At 39.1% G+C, this 17852-nt stretch overlaps 1 protein-coding gene across 2 annotated transcripts in view; it reads left to right on the top strand.

Annotated features, from left to right (window-relative positions):
* Window positions 1–10951: 10951 nt before the first annotated feature.
* EIF2B3 (eukaryotic translation initiation factor 2B subunit gamma) overlaps window positions 10952–17852 on the top strand; it is a 45635-nt gene continuing 38734 nt past the window's right edge. For both annotated transcript variants that reach the window (XM_073643581.1, XM_073643580.1), the window contains exons 1-4: window positions 10952–11081; window positions 11832–11986; window positions 13720–13868; window positions 14751–14910. In XM_073643581.1, the coding sequence (XP_073499682.1) occupies window positions 11833–11986; window positions 13720–13868; window positions 14751–14910 (463 nt within the window). In that variant the 5' untranslated portion in view covers window positions 10952–11081; window position 11832. The remainder of the gene's footprint in view (window positions 11082–11831; window positions 11987–13719; window positions 13869–14750; window positions 14911–17852) is intronic.

The raw sequence follows: 17852 nt of genomic DNA, 5'->3' as shown, positions 1-17852 counted from the left end.
CTGTGTGTTGTATATCAGTATAATGTTCTGTTATATCAGTAGAGTGCTCTGTGTATTGTAGATCAGTAGAATGTTCTGTTAGATCAGTAGAGTGCTCTGTGTGTTGTAGATCAGTAGAATGTTCTGTTATATCAGTAGAGTGCTCTGTGTGTTGTAGATCAGTAGAATGTTCTGTTCTATCAGTAGAGTACTCTGTGTGTTGTATATCAGTAGAGTGTTCTGTTATATCAGTAGAGTGCTCTGTGTGTTGTAGATCAGTAGAATGTTGTTATATCAGTAGAGTGCTCTGTGTGTTGTATATCAGTATAATGTTCTGTTATATCAGTAGAGTGCTCTGTGTGTTGAATATCAGTAGAGTGTTCTGTTATATCAGTAGAGTGCTCTGTGTGTTGTATATCAGTATAATGTTCTGTTATATCAGTAGAGTACTCTGTGTGTTGTATATCAGTAGAGTGTTCTGTTATATCAGTAGAGTGCTCTGTGTGTTGTAGATAAGTAGAATGTTCTGTTATATCAGTAGAGTGCTCTGTGTGTTGTAGATCAGTAGAATGTTCTGTTCTATCAGTAGAGTATTCTTTGTGTTGTATATCAGTAGTGTTCTGTTATATCAGTAGAGTGCTCTGTGTGTTGTAGATCAGTAGAATGTTGTTATATCAGTAGAGTGCTCTGTGTGTTGTATATCAGTATAATGTTCTGTTATATCAGTAGAGTGCTCTGTGTGTTGAATATCAGTAGAGTGTTCTGTTATATCAGTAGAGTACTCTGTGTGTTGTATATCAGTATAATGTTCTGTTATATCAGTAGAGTGCTCTGTGTGTTGTAGATCAGTAGAATGTTATGTTATATCAGTAGAGTGCTCTGTGTGTTGTAGATCAGTAGAATGTTCTGTTATATCAGTAGAGTGCTTTGTGTGTTGTAGATCAGTAGAATGTTCTGTTCTATCAGTAGAGTACTCTGTGTGTTGTATATCAGTAGAGTGTTCTGTTATATCAGTAGAGTGCTCTATGTGTTGTAGATCAGTATAATGTTCTGTTATATCAGTAGAGTACTCTGTGTGTTGTATATCAGTATAATGTTCTGTTATATCAGTAGAATGCTCTGTGTGTTGTATATCAGTAGAATGTTCTGTTATATCAGTAGAGTGCTCTGTGTGTTGTAGATCATTATAATGTTCTGTTATATCAGTAGAGTGCTCTGTGTGTTGTAGATCAGTAGAATGTTCTGTTATATCGGTAGAGTGCTCTGTGTGTTGTATATCAGTATAATGTTCTGTTATATCAGTAGAGTGCTCTGTGTGTTGTAGATCAGTAGACTGTTCTGTTATATCAGTAGAGTACTCTGTGTGTTGTAGATCAGTAGAATGTTCTGTTGTATCAGTAGAGTGCTCCGTGTGTTGTAGCTCAGTATAATGTTCTATTACATCAGTAGAGTGCTCTGTGTGTTGTAGATCAGTAGAATGTTCTGTTATATCAGTAGAGTGCTCTTAGTGTTGTATATCAGTAGAATGTTCTGTTCTATCAGTAGAGTATTCTGTGTGTTGTATATCAGTATAATGTTCTGTTATATCATTAGAGTGCTCTGTGTGTTGTAGATCAGTAGACTGTTCTGTTAAATCAGTAGAGTACTCTGTGTGTTGTAGATCAGTAGAATGTTCTGTTATATCAGTAGAGTGCTCCGTGTGTTGCAGCTCAGTATAATGTTCTGTTATATCGGTAGAGTGCTCTGTGTGTTGTAGATCATTAGAATGTTCTGTTATATCAGTAGAGTGCTCTGAGTGTTGTATATCAGTAGAATGTTCTGTTATATCAGTAGAGTATTCTGTGTGTTGTATATCAGTATAATGTTCTGTTATATCATTAGAGTGCTCTGTGTGTTGTAGATCAGTAGAATGTTGTTATATCAGTAGAGTGCTCCGTGTGTTGTAGCTCAGTATAATGTTCTGTTATATCAGTAGAGTGCTCTGTGTGTTGTAGATCAGTAGAATGTTCTGTTATATCATTAGAGTGCTCTTAGTGTTGTATATCAGTAGAATGTTCTGTTCTATCAGTAGAGTATTCTGTGTGTTGTATATCAGTATAATGTTCTGTTCTATCAGTAGAGCGTTCTGTGTGTTGTATATCAGTATAATGTTCTGTTATATCATTAGAGTGCTCTGTGTGTTGTAGATCAGTAGACTGTTCTGTTAAATCAGTAGAGTACTCTGTGTGTTGTAGATCAGTAGAATGTTCTGTTGTATCAGTAGAGTGCTCCGTGTGTTGTAGCTCAGTATAATGTTCTATTATATCAGTAGAGTGCTCTGTGTGTTGTAGATCAGTAGAATGTTCTGTTATATCAGTAGAGGGCTCTTAGTGTTGTATATCAGTAGAATGTTCTGTTATATCAGTAGAGTGCTCTTAGTGTTGTATATCAGTAGAATGTTCTGTTCTATCAGTAGAGTATTCTGTGTGTTGTATATCAGTATAATGTTCTGTTCTATCAGTAGAGTGTTCTGTGTGTTGTATATCAGTATAATGTTCTGTTATATCATTAGAGTGCTCTGTGGGTTGTAGATCAGTAGAATGTTCTGTTGTATCAGTAGAGTGCTCCGTGTGTTGTAGCTCAGTATAATGTTCTATTATATCAGTAGAGTGCTCTGTGTGTTGTAGATCAGTAGAATGTTCTGTTATATCAGTAGAGTGCTCTTAGTGTTGTATATCAGTAGAATGTTCTGTTCTATCAGTAGAGTATTCTGTGTGTTGTATATCAGTATAATGTTCTGTTATATCATTAGAGTGCTCTGTGTGTTGTAGATCAGTAGACTGTTCTGTTAAATCAGTAGAGTACTCTGTGTGTTGTAGATCAGTAGAATGTTCTGTTGTATCAGTAGAGTGCTCCGTGTGTTGTAGCTCCGTATAATGTTCTATTATATCAGTAGAGTGCTCTGTGTGTTGTAGATCAGTAGAATGTTCTGTTATATCAGTAGAGTGCTCTTAGTGTTGTATATCAGTAGAATGTTCTGTTCTATCAGTAGAGTATTCTGTGTGTTGTATATCAGTATAATGATCTGTTATATCAGTAGAGTGCTCTGTGTGTTGTATATCAGTATAATGTTCTGTTATATCAGTAGAGTGCTCTGTGTGTTGAATATCAGTAGAGTGTTCTGTTATATCAGTAGAGTACTCTGTGTGTTGTATATCAGTATAATGTTCTGTTATATCAGTAGAGTGCTCTGTGTGTTGTAGATCAGTAGAATGTTCTGTTCTATCAGTAGAGTACTCTGTGTGTTGTATATCAGTAGAGTGTTCTGTTATATCAGTAGAGTGCTCTGTGTGTTGTAGATCAGTAGAATGTTCTGTTATATCAGTAGAGTGCTCTGTGTGTTGTAGATCAGTAGAATGTTCTGTTCTATCAGTAGAGTACTCTGTGTGTTGTATATCAGTAGAGTGTTCTGTTATATCAGTAGAGTGCTCTGTGTGTTGTAGATCAGTAGAAAGTTGTTATATCAGTAGAGTGCTCTGTGTGTTGTATATCAGTATAATGTTCTGTTATATCAGTAGAGTGCTCTGTGTGTTGAATATCAGTAGAGTGTTCTGTTATATCAGTAGAGTACTCTGTGTGTTGTATATCAGTATAATGTTCTGTTATATCAGTAGAGTGCTCTGTGTGTTGTAGATCAGTAGAATGTTGTTATATCAGTAGAGTGCTCTGTGTGTTGTAGATCAGTAGAATGTTGTTATATCAGTAGAGTGCTCTGTGTGTTATAGATCAGTAGAATGTTCTGTTCTATCAGTAGAGTGCTCTGTGTGTTGTAGATCAGTAGAATGTTCTGTTCTATCAGTAGAGTACTATGTGTGTTGTATATCAGTAGAGTGTTCTGTTATATCAGTAGAGTGCTCTGTGTGTTGTAGATCAGTAGAATGTTCTGTTATATCAGTAGAGTGCTCTGTGTGTTGTAGATCAGTAGAATGTTCTGTTCTATCAGTAGAGTACTCTGTGTGTTGTATATCAGTAGAGTGTTCTGTTATATCAGTAGAGTGCTCTGTGTGTTGTAGATCAGTATAATGTTCTGTTATATCAGTAGAGTACTTTGTGTGTTGTATATCAGTATAATGTTCTGTTATATCAGTAGAATGCTCTGTGTGTTGTATATCAGTAGAATGTTCTGTTATATCAGTAGAGTGCTCTGTGTGTTGTAGATCAGTAGAATGTTCTGTTATATCAGTAGAGTGCTCTGTGTGTTGTAGATCAGTATAATGTTCTGTTATATAAGTAGAGTGCTCTGTGTGTTGTAGATCAGTAGAATGTTCTGTTATATCGGTAGAGTGCTCTGTGTGTTGTATATCAGTATAATGTTCTGTTATATCAGTAGAGTGCTCTGTGTGTTGTAGATCAGTAGAATGTTCTGTTATATCAGTAGAGTGCTCTGTGTGTTGTAGATCAGTAGAATGTTCTGTTATATCAGTAGAGTGCTCTGTGTGTTGTAGATCAGTAGAATGTTCTGTTCTATCAGTAGAGTACTCTGTGTGTTGTATATCAGTAGAGTGTTCTGTTATATCAGTAGAGTGCTCTGTGTATTGTAGATCAGTAGAATGTTCTGTTATATCAGTAGAGTGCTCTGTGTGTTGTAGATCAGTAGAATGTTCTGTTCTATCAGTAGAGTACTCTGTGTGTTGTATATCAGTAGAGTGTTCTGTTATATCAGTAGAGTGCTCTGTGTGTTGTAGATCAGTAGAATGTTGTTATATCAGTAGAGTGCTCTGTGTGTTGTATATCAGTATAATGTTCTGTTATATCAGTAGAGTGCTCTGTGTGTTGAATATCAGTAGAGTGTTCTGTTATATCAGTAGAGTGCTCTGTGTGTTGTATATCAGTATAATGTTCTGTTATATCAGTAGAGTACTCTGTGTGTTGTATATCAGTAGAGTGTTCTGTTATATCAGTAGAGTGCTCTGTGTGTTGTAGATCAGTAGAATGTTCTGTTATATCAGTAGAGTGCTCTGTGTGTTGTAGATCAGTAGAATGTTCTGTTCTATCAGTAGAGTACTCTTTGTGTTGTATATCAGTAGTGTTCTGTTATATCAGTAGAGTGCTCTGTGTGTTGTATATCAGTATAATGTTCTGTTATATCAGTAGAGTGCTCTGTGTGTTGAATATCAGTAGAGTGTTCTGTTATATCAGTAGAGTACTCTGTGTGTTGTATATCAGTATAATGTTCTGTTATATCAGTAGAGTGCTCTGTGTGTTGTAGATCAGTAGAATGTTATGTTATATCAGTAGAGTGCTCTGTGTGTTGTAGATCAGTAGAATGTTCTGTTCTATCAGTAGAGTACTCTGTGTGTTGTATATCAGTAGAGTGTTCTGTTATATCAGTAGAGTGCTCTATGTGTTGTAGATCAGTATAATGTTCTGTTATATCAGTAGAGTGCTCTGTGTGTTGTATATCAGTATAATGTTCTGTTATATCAGTAGAGTGCTCTGTGTGTTGTAGATCAGTAGAATGTTCTGTTATATCAGTAGAGTGCTCTGTGTGTTGTAGATCAGTAGAATGTTCTGTTATATCAGTAGAGTGCTCTGTGTGTTGTAGATCAGTAGAATGTTCTGTTCTATCAGTAGAGTACTCTGTGTGTTGTATATCAGTAGAGTGTTCTGTTATATCAGTAGAGTGCTCTGTGTGTTGTAGATCAGTAGAATGTTATGTTATATCAGTAGAGTGCTCTGTGTGTTGTAGATCAGTAGAATGTTCTGTTCTATCAGTAGAGTACTCTGTGTGTTGTATATCAGTAGAGTGTTCTGTTATATCAGTAGAGTGCTCTGTGTGTTGTAGATCAGTAGAATGTTGTTATATCAGTAGAGTGCTCTGTGTGTTGTATATCAGTATAATGTTCTGTTATATCAGTAGAGTGCTCTGTGTGTTGAATATCAGTAGAGTGTTCTGTTATATCAGTAGAGTGCTCTGTGTGTTGTATATCAGTATAATGTTCTGTTATATCAGTAGAGTACTCTGTGTGTTGTATATCAGTAGAGTGTTCTGTTATATCAGTAGAGTGCTCTGTGTGTTGTAGATCAGTAGAATGTTCTGTTATATCAGTAGAGTGCTCTGTGTGTTGTAGATCAGTAGAATGTTCTGTTCTATCAGTAGAGTACTCTGTGTGTTGTTTATCAGTAGAGTGTTCTGTTATATCAGTAGAGTGCTCTGTGTGTTGTAGATCAGTAGAAAGTTGTTATATCAGTAGAGTGCTCTGTGTGTTGTATATCAGTATAATGTTCTGTTATGTCAGTAGAGTGCTCTGTGTGTTGAATATCAGTAGAGTGTTCTGTTATATCAGTAGAGTGCTCTGTGTGTTGTATATCAGTATAATGTTCTGTTCTATCAGTAGAGTACTCTGTGTGTTGTATATCAGTAGAGTGTTCTGTTATATCAGTAGAGTGCTCTGTGTGTTGTAGATCAGTAGAATGTTCTGTTATATCAGTAGAGTGCTCTGTGTGTTGTAGATCAGTAGAATGTTCTGTTCTATCAGTAGAGTACTCTTTGTGTTGTATATCAGTAGAGTGTTCTGTTATATCAGTAGAGTGCTCTGTGTGTTGTAGATCAGTAGAATGTTGTTATATCAGTAGAGTGCTCTGTGTGTTGTATATCAGTATAATATTCTGTTATATCAGTAGAGTGCTCTGTGTGTTGAATATCAGTAGAGTGTTCTGTTATATCAGTAGAGTACTCTGTGTGTTGTATATCAGTATAATGTTCTGTTATATCAGTAGTGTGCTCTGTGTGTTGAATATCAGTATAATGTTCTGTTATATCAGTAGAGTGCTCTGTGTGTTGAATATCAGTATAATTTTCTGTTGTATCTATCAGTAGCGTGTTATGTGTGTTGTATACCACACAGTGCACTCTACTAATATAAAACACACAAAGCATCCTACTGATAGATAAAACATAGAGCATCCTACTGATAGATAAAACATAGAGCATCCTACTGATAGATAAAACATAGAGCATCCTACTGATAGATAAAACATAGAGCATCCTACTGATAGATAAAACATAGAGCATCCTACTGATAGATAAAACATAGAGCATCCTACTGATAGATAAAACATAGAGCATGCTACTGATAGATAAAACATAGAGCATGCTACTGATAGATAAAACATAGAGCATCCTACTGATAGATAAAACATAGAGCATGCTACTGATAGATAAAACATAGAGCATCCTACTGATAGATAAAACATAGAGCATGCTACTGATAGATAAAACATAGAGCATCCTACTGATAGATAAAACATAGAGCATGCTACTGATAGATAAAACATAGAGCATGCTACTGATAGATAAAACATAGAGCATCCTACTGATAGATAAAACATAGAGCATCCTACTGATAGATAAAACATAGAGCATCCTACTGATAGATAAAACATAGAGCATCCTACTGATAGATAAAACATAGAGCATGCTACTGATAGATAAAACATAGAGCATGCTACTGCTAGATAAAACATAGAGCATCCTACTGATAGATAAAACATAGAGCATCCTACTGATAGATAAAACATAGAGCATCCTACTGATAGATAAAACATAGAGCACCCTACTGATAGATAAAACATAGAGCATCCTACTGCTAGATAAAACATAGAGCATGCTACTGCTAGATAAAACATAGAGCATCCTACTGATAGATAAAACATAGAGCATCCTACTGATAGATAAAACATAGAGCACCCTACTGATAGATAAAACATAGAGCATGCTACTGCTAGATAAAACATAGAGCATGCTACTGCTAGATAAAACATAGAGCATCCTACTGATAGATAAAACATAGAGCACCCTACTGATAGATAAAACATAGAGCATGCTACTGCTAGATAAAACATAGAGCATGCTACTGCTAGATAAAACATAGAGCATCCTACTGATAGATAAAACATAGAGCATCCTACTGATAGATAAAACATAGAGCACCCTACTGATAGATAAAACATAGAGCATGCTACTGCTAGATAAAACATAGAGCATGCTACTGCTAGATAAAACATAGAGCATGCTACTGCTAGATAAAACATAGAGCATCCTACTGATAGATAAAACATAGAGCATCCTACTGATAGATAAAACATAGAGCATGCTACTGATAGATAAAACATAGAGCATCCTACTGATAGATAAAACATAGAGCATCCTACTGATAGATAAAACATAGAGCATCCTACTGATAGATAAAACATAGAGCATGCTACTGATAGATAAAACATAGAGCATCCTACTGATAGATAAAACATAGAGCATGCTACTGATAGATAAAACATAGAGCATCCTACTGATAGATAAAACATAGAGCATGCTACTGATAGATAAAACATAGAGCATGCTACTGATAGATAAAACATAGAGCATCCTACTGATAGATAAAACATAGAGCATCCTACTGATAGATAAAACATAGAGCATCCTACTGATAGATAAAACATAGAGCATCCTACTGATAGATAAAACATAGAGCATCCTACTGATAGATAAAACATAGAGCATGCTACTGATAGATAAAACATAGAGCATCCTACTGATAGATAAAACATAGAGCATGCTACTGCTAGATATAACATAGAGCATCCTACTGATAGATAAAACATAGAGCATCCTACTGATAGATAAAACATAGAGCATGCTACTGATAGATAAAACATAGAGCATCCTACTGATAGATAAAACATAGAGCATGCTACTGATAGATAAAACATAGAGCATCCTACTGATAGATAAAACATAGAGCATCCTACTGATAGATAAAACATAGAGCATGCTACTGATAGATAAAACATAAAGCATCCTACTGATAGATAAAACATAGAGCATCCTACTGATAGATAAAACATAGAGCATGCTACTGATAGATAAAACATAGAGCATGCTACTGCTAGATAAAACATAGAGCATGCTACTGATAGATAAAACATAGAGCATGCTACTGATAGATAAAACATAGAGCATCCTACTGATAGATAAAACATAGAGCATCCTACTGATAGATAAAACATAGAGCATGCTACTGATAGATAAAACATAAAGCATCCTACTGATAGATAAAACATAGAGCATCCTACTGATAGATAAAACATAGAGCATGCTACTGCTAGATAAAACATAGAGCATGCTACTGCTAGATAAAACATAGAGCATGCTACTGATAGATAAAACATAGACCATGCTACTGATAGATAAAACATACAGCATGCTACTGATAGATAAAACATACAGCATGCTACTGATAGATAAAACATAGAGCATGCTACTGATAGATAAAACATAGAGCATGCTACTGATAGATAAAACATAGAGCATGCTACTGATAGATAAAACATAGAGCATGCTACTGATAGATAAAACATAGAGCATCCTACTGATAGATAAAACATAGAGCATGCTACTGATAGATAAAACATAGAGCATGCTACTGATAGATAAAACATAGAGCATGCTACTGATAGATAAAACATAGAGCATGCTACTGATAGATAAAACATAGAGCATGCTACTGCTAGATAAAACATAGAGCATCCTACTGATAGATAAAACATAGAGCATCCTACTGATAGATAAAACATAGAGCATGCTACTGATAGATAAAACATAGAGCATGCTACTGATAGATAAAACATAGAGCATGCTACTGATAGATAAAACATAGAGCATCCTACTGATAGATAAAACATAGAGCATGCTACTGCTAGATAAAACATAGAGCATCCTACTGATAGATAAAACATAGAGCATCCTACTGATAGATAAAACATAGAGCATGCTACTGCTAGATAAAACATAGAGCATACTACTGATAGATAAAACATAGAGCATGCTACTGCTAGATAAAACATAGAGCATACTACTGATAGATAAAACATAGAGCATCCTACTGATAGATAAAACATAGAGCATCCTACTGATAGATAAAACATAGAGCATGCTACTGATAGATAAAACATAAAGCATCCTACTGATAGATAAAACATAGAGCATGCTACTGCTAGATAAAACATAGAGCATGCTACTGATAGATAAAACATAGAGCATGCTACTGCTAGATAAAACATAGAGCATGCTACTGATAGATAAAACATAGAGCATGCTACTGCTAGATAAAACATAGAGCATCCTACTGATAGATAAAACATAGAGCATGCTACTGATAGATAAAACATAGAGCATGCTACTGCTAGATAAAACATAGAGCATACTACTGATAGATAAAACATAGAGCATCCTACTGATAGATAAAACATAGAGCATCCTACTGATAGATAAAACATAGAGCATGCTACTGATAGATAAAACATAAAGCATCCTACTGATAGATAAAACATAGAGCATCCTACTGATAGATAAAACATAGAGCATCCTACTGATAGATAAAACATAGAGCATGCTACTGCTAGATAAAACATAGAGCATGCTACTGCTAGATAAAACATAGAGCATCCTACTGATAGATAAAACATAGAGCATGCTACTGATAGATAAAACATAGAGCATGCTACTGCTAGATAAAACATAGAGCATACTACTGATAGATAAAACATAAGCATGCTACTGCTAGATATAACACACTGAAAATTGTAACTGCATGAAGAATAGAATTATGTTATGCACAGCGCCCACACAATTCCAAAAAGCAAGAGGAAATTCCGTTTTTTTTTTCATTCTTTCAGCTCAAAAATTACTAAAAGTTATTGAATACATTACATGTTCCCCAAAAAAATAATGGCACAAAAAAAAAGAAAATACAAGAAAGCAATAAAAAATGGAAAGTACAAAGTTAGGACTTTTTTTTTTTAAAGGGGCTTATTTAGAGGATGGGTCTCAGGGGTGCGACCCCTACATGTCATAAACAAAAATATATTCATAATGGTAAGAACAGTGATAAATAATGATGATAATAGCACAGACATTATGGTCACATGACAGCAAACTGTACACAGCACGTGGAGAACACGTGGTCGGTGTTCGCGTTGACGTTCTTTTTGTCCCTGAGCGGGATCCGTCCTCCATCGCCGGAACTGTGGAATCTACAGGAGCCGGGACCGGTGCAGCCTGACAGGTACCGGGTCACTCGCCCGCGGGCTCCGGCCTGGGTGTTATAGCGCTGTCAGTGAGGCAGGGGGTGACAAAAGTCCGCCCGCTCAGTGTATACGCTCTTCCTGCCACTGAGCGATCTGTTATCTATCACTATGCGGCGACTACAAGCCCCAGCATGCCTCCCCTGCCAGATTCACTCTAGAGAAGCAGTGCAAGCAACTACAAGTCCCAGCAGTCAACAGAACCTTCCTGTATTGTAATGTGGGTTCTCCAGCTGTGGACTACAAGTCCCAGCAGTTCTGGCACCAGACAGTGGGTCTCGTCATAGTTATTAGCCCCCCACCATTGTGGACACTATATATCACCGCCAAACTGAGCTCACATCCCATGTGTCTGTCCGTGTCGCTCCGACATCTGGAGAGAATCGCCCTCCTGACCGGATAAGAAATAGTTCTGCAACTTTGTAACAAACTTTTCAGAGAACTCTGCTTGGTTACTGTGAATGGAAACAATGGCACGGATTTAATATCTTCCTTAATATTCATAATAAATAAAAAAAAACAGCGTGAACTATTAGATTTTCAGTATTTGGACTCCACAAGAAGGTTCACGTTCCCTGGAAGTAATCAGAGATGTCATGAAGTGACACAGAAACCCTGTCTGAAGGCTGCTTCACTGTAGCCTGACGCGTTATTCGCCGGCCCTTTAATAATTGAGGATTTGGATGATGATTTATGGATGTAATGTTGTTTCTTGCTGCCCCCCCCTACAGGATGGCAGTGGAGTTACAGGCGGTGGTGATGGCGGTGTATGGGGGGTCCCGGATGCAGGACCTCACCACCAGTATACCCAAGCCGCTGCTCCCTGTGGGCAATAAGCCTCTGCTGTGGTACCCGCTGAACATGCTGGAGCGGGCAGGATTTGAGGGTGAGTCCTGCTGCAGTCACATTTACTGCAAACAATGATCACATGGCTCTTGGGAAATCTGGTGACAACCAACATGGCTATCAGTACAGCTACCACAGTGGTGGTCACCCAACTCTCCAGGGTTTCTGTCTGGTTAATGTATCTAGTCATGCTGGAATACATCCTCCGATCACCTGCTGTCACATGACTGGGCGATCGCCTGCAGGAGAGGTAACAGCTATAATGGTTGTCATCCAGCTTTCCCAGAAACAGACTCAGACTATGTGCCCACGATACAGAAGTGCTCTGGATTTTTCCTGAGCGTTTCTGCTTCTCCCTGTCAGAAAAAACGCATGCGGATTGGACATGCGGATTGCACGTGTGGATTGCACGTGTGGATTGCACGTGTGGATTGCACGTGTGGATTGGACGTGCGGATTGGACGTGCGGATTGCACGTGCGGATTGTACATGCGTTTTTCCTGCCAGGGACATGCGGATGTGAAGCGTTCTTCACTTGCATTTCTGCATGCGGGTTGACAAGCGCTTTCCAGGCGATTTTAGCATCACTTGGAAAGTGCTTGACAACTTGGTCACACTATATAAATCCATGCAAACAGCATGGATTTTTATAGTGTGACCTTAAAGAATGGTAAAAAATAAAAAAAATAAATCTATACTTACTTTCTGATGGCCCCCGCAGTCTTACTTCGCTCCGTCCTGACTGCCGGCAGATCGGGTACACTGCACTGAAGGATCTGCCGTCACATGACTATGACGTCAGCTCAAGTCCTTCAGTCCACCGCGATCTGCCGGCAAGGGAGGACGAGCGCAGCAGGGGCCGCCAGAAGGTAAATATAACATTTATTTTTTATTTTATTCTTTTTTTCACAGGTACTATGGTACCCGGGACCGGAGGAGAGTCTCCTCTCCTCTAGACCCGGGTACCATCCGCACATTGGAATGCATGGAATCCTCATGTACAGATCCAGTGATGCGGAATCCATGCGTTTCAATGCAAGTCAATGGCGGCGAAAACGCAGCACTTCCGCAAAATAATTGGTAATGCTGTTTTTTTTTCCGCAATGATAATCCGCAGCGGAAATTTCCGCATCATGTGCACAGCACATGCGGATTATCATTGGGGAACATGGCAGGCCTTCTACCATGCGTTTTTTAAGTGTTTCTGCAGCGTTTTTGCCGCTGCGGAAACGCTTAAAAAACGCATCGTGGGCACACAGCCTAACAGGTGAATAAAACATTAAAGGTTTTTTTTCTCTTTTTCTTTCTTTTCTTTCCTTCTTGTTTTCCCTTCTTCTTTTTTTTCCTTCATTTATTTTTCCTTTTTTTTCTTTCTTTCCCTTTTTTCTTTCCTTCTTTTTTCCCTTTTTTTTTTTATGTTTAGAGGGGTTTTACAGTTTCAGAAAACTTCTGTTCCCTAGCTAAGTCTGGTGTCTGTTATTGTCTACAACTGACATCTTGTTGACAGCGGTGCAGCCAATCAGTGAGCTCAGCGGCCCGTGCGGTCAACTTGTGCAGTACCTCTGATTGGCAGCAGCGTTTTCAGCGTGACTTCAGCTCTGCAGAAAATTGCAGAGACTCAGTGCTGAACCCTGGGGAGGGTGTGTAAAGCACAGTTTGTTTTTAAAACAAATGACAGCAGGATAACGAGGGTTTGCTGAAAAAAACAAACAAACAGAAAACTCTTTTTACGAGATCCGATTAAAGGTTAACGTGTGGTTTCTTTGCTCTCAGAGGTCATTGTAGTGACGACTCGAGAAGTTCAGAAATGCATCCCAGACATGAAAATTAAAATGAAGGTGGAGGTGGTGTGCCTGCCCGATGATAAGGCGTCAGAGAGGGGCACCGCGGACTCTCTGCGACACATCTACTCAAAGATAAAGGTAACCCCCCCCCCCAGGACTGCGGCCTCCTGTATCTGCCAGAGCTCTGACCATGTCTTGCGCTGCTGTTCCAGTGTCTGCTCGCAGCACAGCCCACTGGACTGATGGCAAAATGGTGACTCTGTATGGGTGGGAGAAGCTGGAACATATACTATTATTATTATTATATATGAGGAAAAACCGACGACACATTGATGGTAAAAAGTAACACAGGTGAAAATAGATGAAGATCGGGACCAGCGCAGTTAATGATAAAGGGTTTGTTTTTTTTCTCACATGACAAAAGCACGATGTCCGTATGATGCCTCACGCAGCTGGAATTGACTTTTACTTATATTACTGTGTTCCTGATTTATTAAGATAGTGAAGTATTAGCCATGTGATTGTTGCTCTGAAAGTTAATGCAGCTCTGGATGTGACTGGAGTATTTGCATTGTGAATGTAGCTCTGGAGGAGAATGAAACTCTGGATGTGACTGAAGTACAAGCTCAGTAAAGGCTGCTCTGGATGTGACTGGAGTATAAACATTGTGAATGCAGCTCTGGATGTGACTGGAGTATAAGCTCAGTAAAGGTTGTTCTGGATGTGACTGGAGTATAAACATTGTGAATGCAGCTCTGAATGTGACTGGAGTATAAGCTCAGTAAAAGTTGTTCTGGATGTGACTGGAGTATAAACATTGTGAATGCAGCTCTGGATGTGACTGGAGTATAAGCTCAGTAAAGGTTGTTCTGGAATGAATGTGGCTCCGGATGTGACTGAAATATAAGCATTGTGAATGGAGCTCTGGATGTGAATGGAGCTGCTTACTGCAAATGACCATGAATCAGATATTTGGGAGATGTATTTTGACTCTTGTCTGACTCCTTTGATTTACACTAGAGCGACGTCCTGGTGCTCAGCTGCGACCTCATCACAGAAGTTGCTTTGCATGAAGTTGTGGACTTGTTTCGGGCTCACAACGCCACGCTCGCCATGCTGATGCGGAAAGCGCCAGAGCCTAGTGAGCACGTCCCCGGACAGAAAGGGAAGCAGAAGGCCGGTGAGTGGCGGTCGGATGCCATCGGTATTCATTGTACAGTGGATCCAGCGCTGCGTTAATGAAGGTCTTTATTATTAAGGGAAAAATAAATCCAAACCTACAGGGCCCTGTGTGAAAAAGTGATTGCCCCCCAAACCTAATAACTGGTTGGGCCCTTAGCAGTAACAACTGCTTCAAGCATTTGCGATAACTGGCAATGAGTCTTGTACAACCCTCTGGAGGAATTTTGGCCACTCATCTTTGCAAAATTGTTGTAATTCAGACACATTGGAGGGTTTCAGAGGATGAACCGCCTTTTTAAGGTCCTGCCACAGCATCTCTACAAGATTAAGGTCAGGACTTTGACTAGGCCACTCCAAAGTCTTAATTTTGCTTTTCTTAAGCCATTCAGAGGTGGACTTGCTGGTGCTTTTTGGATCATTGTCCTGCTTCATAACCCCAAGTACACTTCAGCTTGAGGTCACGAACAGAAGGCCGGACATTCTCCTTCAGGATTTTTTGGTACACAGCAGAATTCATGGTTCCATTTACCACAGAAAGTCTTCCAGGTCATGAAGCAGCAAAATAGCCCTAGACCATCGCACTACCACCACCATATTTTACTGTTGATATGATGTTCCTTTTCTGAAATGCTGTATTACTTCTCCGCCAGATGTAATGGGACATACACCTTTCAAGAAGTTCAACTTTTGTCCCGTCAGTCCACAGAGCATTCTCCCAAAAGTCTTGGCGATCATCAAGATGTTTTCTGGCAAAACTGAGACGAGCCTTTATGTTCTTATTGCTCAGCAGTGGTTTTCGTCTTGGACCTCTGCCATGCATGTCATTTTTGCCCTGTCTCTTTCTTATGGTGGAGTCAGGAACATTGACCTTAACTGAGTCAAGTGAGGTCTACAGTTCTTTGGATGTTGTTGTGGGGTCTTTTGTGACCTCTTGGATGAGTCATCGCTGCACTCTTGGGGTAATTTTGGTCGGCCAGCCACTCCTGGGAAGGTTGACCGCTGTTCCATGTTTTCACCATTTGTGGATAACAGCTCTTACTGTGGTTCGCTTGAGTCCCAAAGCTTTAAAAATGGCTTCATAACCTTTTCCAGACTGATAGATCTTAATTACTTTGTTTCTCATTTGTTCCTGAATGTTTTTGGATCTCAGCATGATGTCTAGCTTTTGAGGATCTTTTGATCTGCTTCACTTTGTCAGGCAGGTCCTATTTAAGTGATTTCTTGATTGAGAACAGGTGTGGCAGTGATCAGGCCTGTGTGTGGCTAGGGAAATTGAACTCAGCTTCCCAAAGATGTGATAAACCACAGATAATTTATGTTTTAAGGGGGACAATCACTTTTTCACACAGGACCCTGTAGGTTTGGATTTGTTTTTCCCTTAATAATAAAGACCTTCATTCAAAAATTGGATTTTGTGATTACTTGTGTTATATTTGACTTTTTGTTTTGTGATCTGAAACATTTAAGTGTACAGTACAGACCAAAAGTTTGGACACACCTTCTCATTTAAAGATTTTTCTGTATTTTCATGACTATGAAAATTGTACATTCACACTGAAGGCATCAAAACTATGAATTAACACATGTGGAATTATATACTTAACAAAAAAGTGTGAAACAACTGAAAATATGTCTTATATTCTAGGTTCTTCAAAGTAGCCACCTTTTGCTTTGATGACTGCTTTGCACACTCTTGGCATTCTCTTGATGAGCTTCAAGAGGTAGTCACCGGAAATGGTCTTCCAACAATCTTGAAGGAGTTCCCAGAGATGCTTAGCACTTGTTGGCCCTTTTGCCTTCACTCTGCGTCCAGCTCACCCCAAACCATCTCGATTGGGTTCAGGTCTGGTGACTGTGGAGGCCAGGTCATCTGGCGTAGCACCCCATCACTCTCCTTCTTGGTCAAATATCCCTTACACAGCCTGGAGGTGTGTTTGGGGTCATTGTCCTGTTGAAAAATAAATGATGGTCCAACTAAACGCAAACCAGATGGAATAGCATGCCGCTGCAAGATGCTGTGGTAGCCATGCTGGTTCAGTATGCCTTAAATTTTGAATAAATCCCCAACAGTGTCACCAGCAAAGCCCCCCCACACCATCACACCTCCTCCTCCATGCTTCACGGTGGGAACCAGGCATGTAGAGTCCATCCGTTCACCTTTTCTGCGTCGCACAAAGACACGGTGGTTGGAACCAAAGATCTCAAATTTGGACTCATCAGACCAAAGCACAGATTTCCACTGGTCTAATGTCCATTCCTTGTGTTCTTTAGCCCAAACAAGTCTCTTCTGCTTGTTGCCTGTCCTTAGCAGTGGTTTCCTAGCAGCTATTTTACCATGAAGGCCTTCTGCACAAAGTCTCCTCTTAACAGTTGTTGAAGAGATGTGTCTGCTGCTAGAACTCTGTGTGGCATTGACCTGGTCTCTAATCTGAGCTGCTGTTAACCTGCGATTTCTGAGGCTGGTGACTCGGATAAACTTATCCTCAGAAGCAGAGGTGACTCTTGGTCTTCCTTTCCTGGGGCGGTCCTCATGTGAGCCAGTTTCTTTGTAGCTCTTGATGGTTTTTGCAACTGCACTTGGGGACACTTTCAAAGTTTCCCAGTTTTTCGGACTGACTGACCTTCATTTCTTAAAGTAATGATGGCTGCTCGTTTTTCTTTACTTAGCTGCTTTTTACTTGCCATAATACAAATTCTAACAGTCTATTCAGTAGGACTGTCAGCTGTGTATCCACCAGACTTCTGCACAACACAACTGATGGTCCCAACCCCATTTATAAGGCAAGAAATCCCACTTATTAAACCTGACAGGGCACACCTGTGAAGTGAAAACCATTTCCGGTGACTACCTCTTGAAGCTCATCAAGAGAATGCCAAGAGTGTGCAAAGCCGTCATCAAAGCAAAAGGTGGCTACTTTGAAGAACCTAGAATATAAGACA

This window comes from Phyllobates terribilis, unplaced genomic scaffold (genome assembly GCF_046119375.1).
Source record: "Phyllobates terribilis strain yellow unplaced genomic scaffold, ASM4611937v1 Scaffold_8__6_contigs__length_399053987, whole genome shotgun sequence".
NCBI lineage: Eukaryota > Metazoa > Chordata > Amphibia > Anura > Dendrobatidae > Phyllobates > Phyllobates terribilis.
Note: the sequence above shows the minus strand (reverse complement) of the source record. Positions and strands in the feature narration are given on the sequence as shown.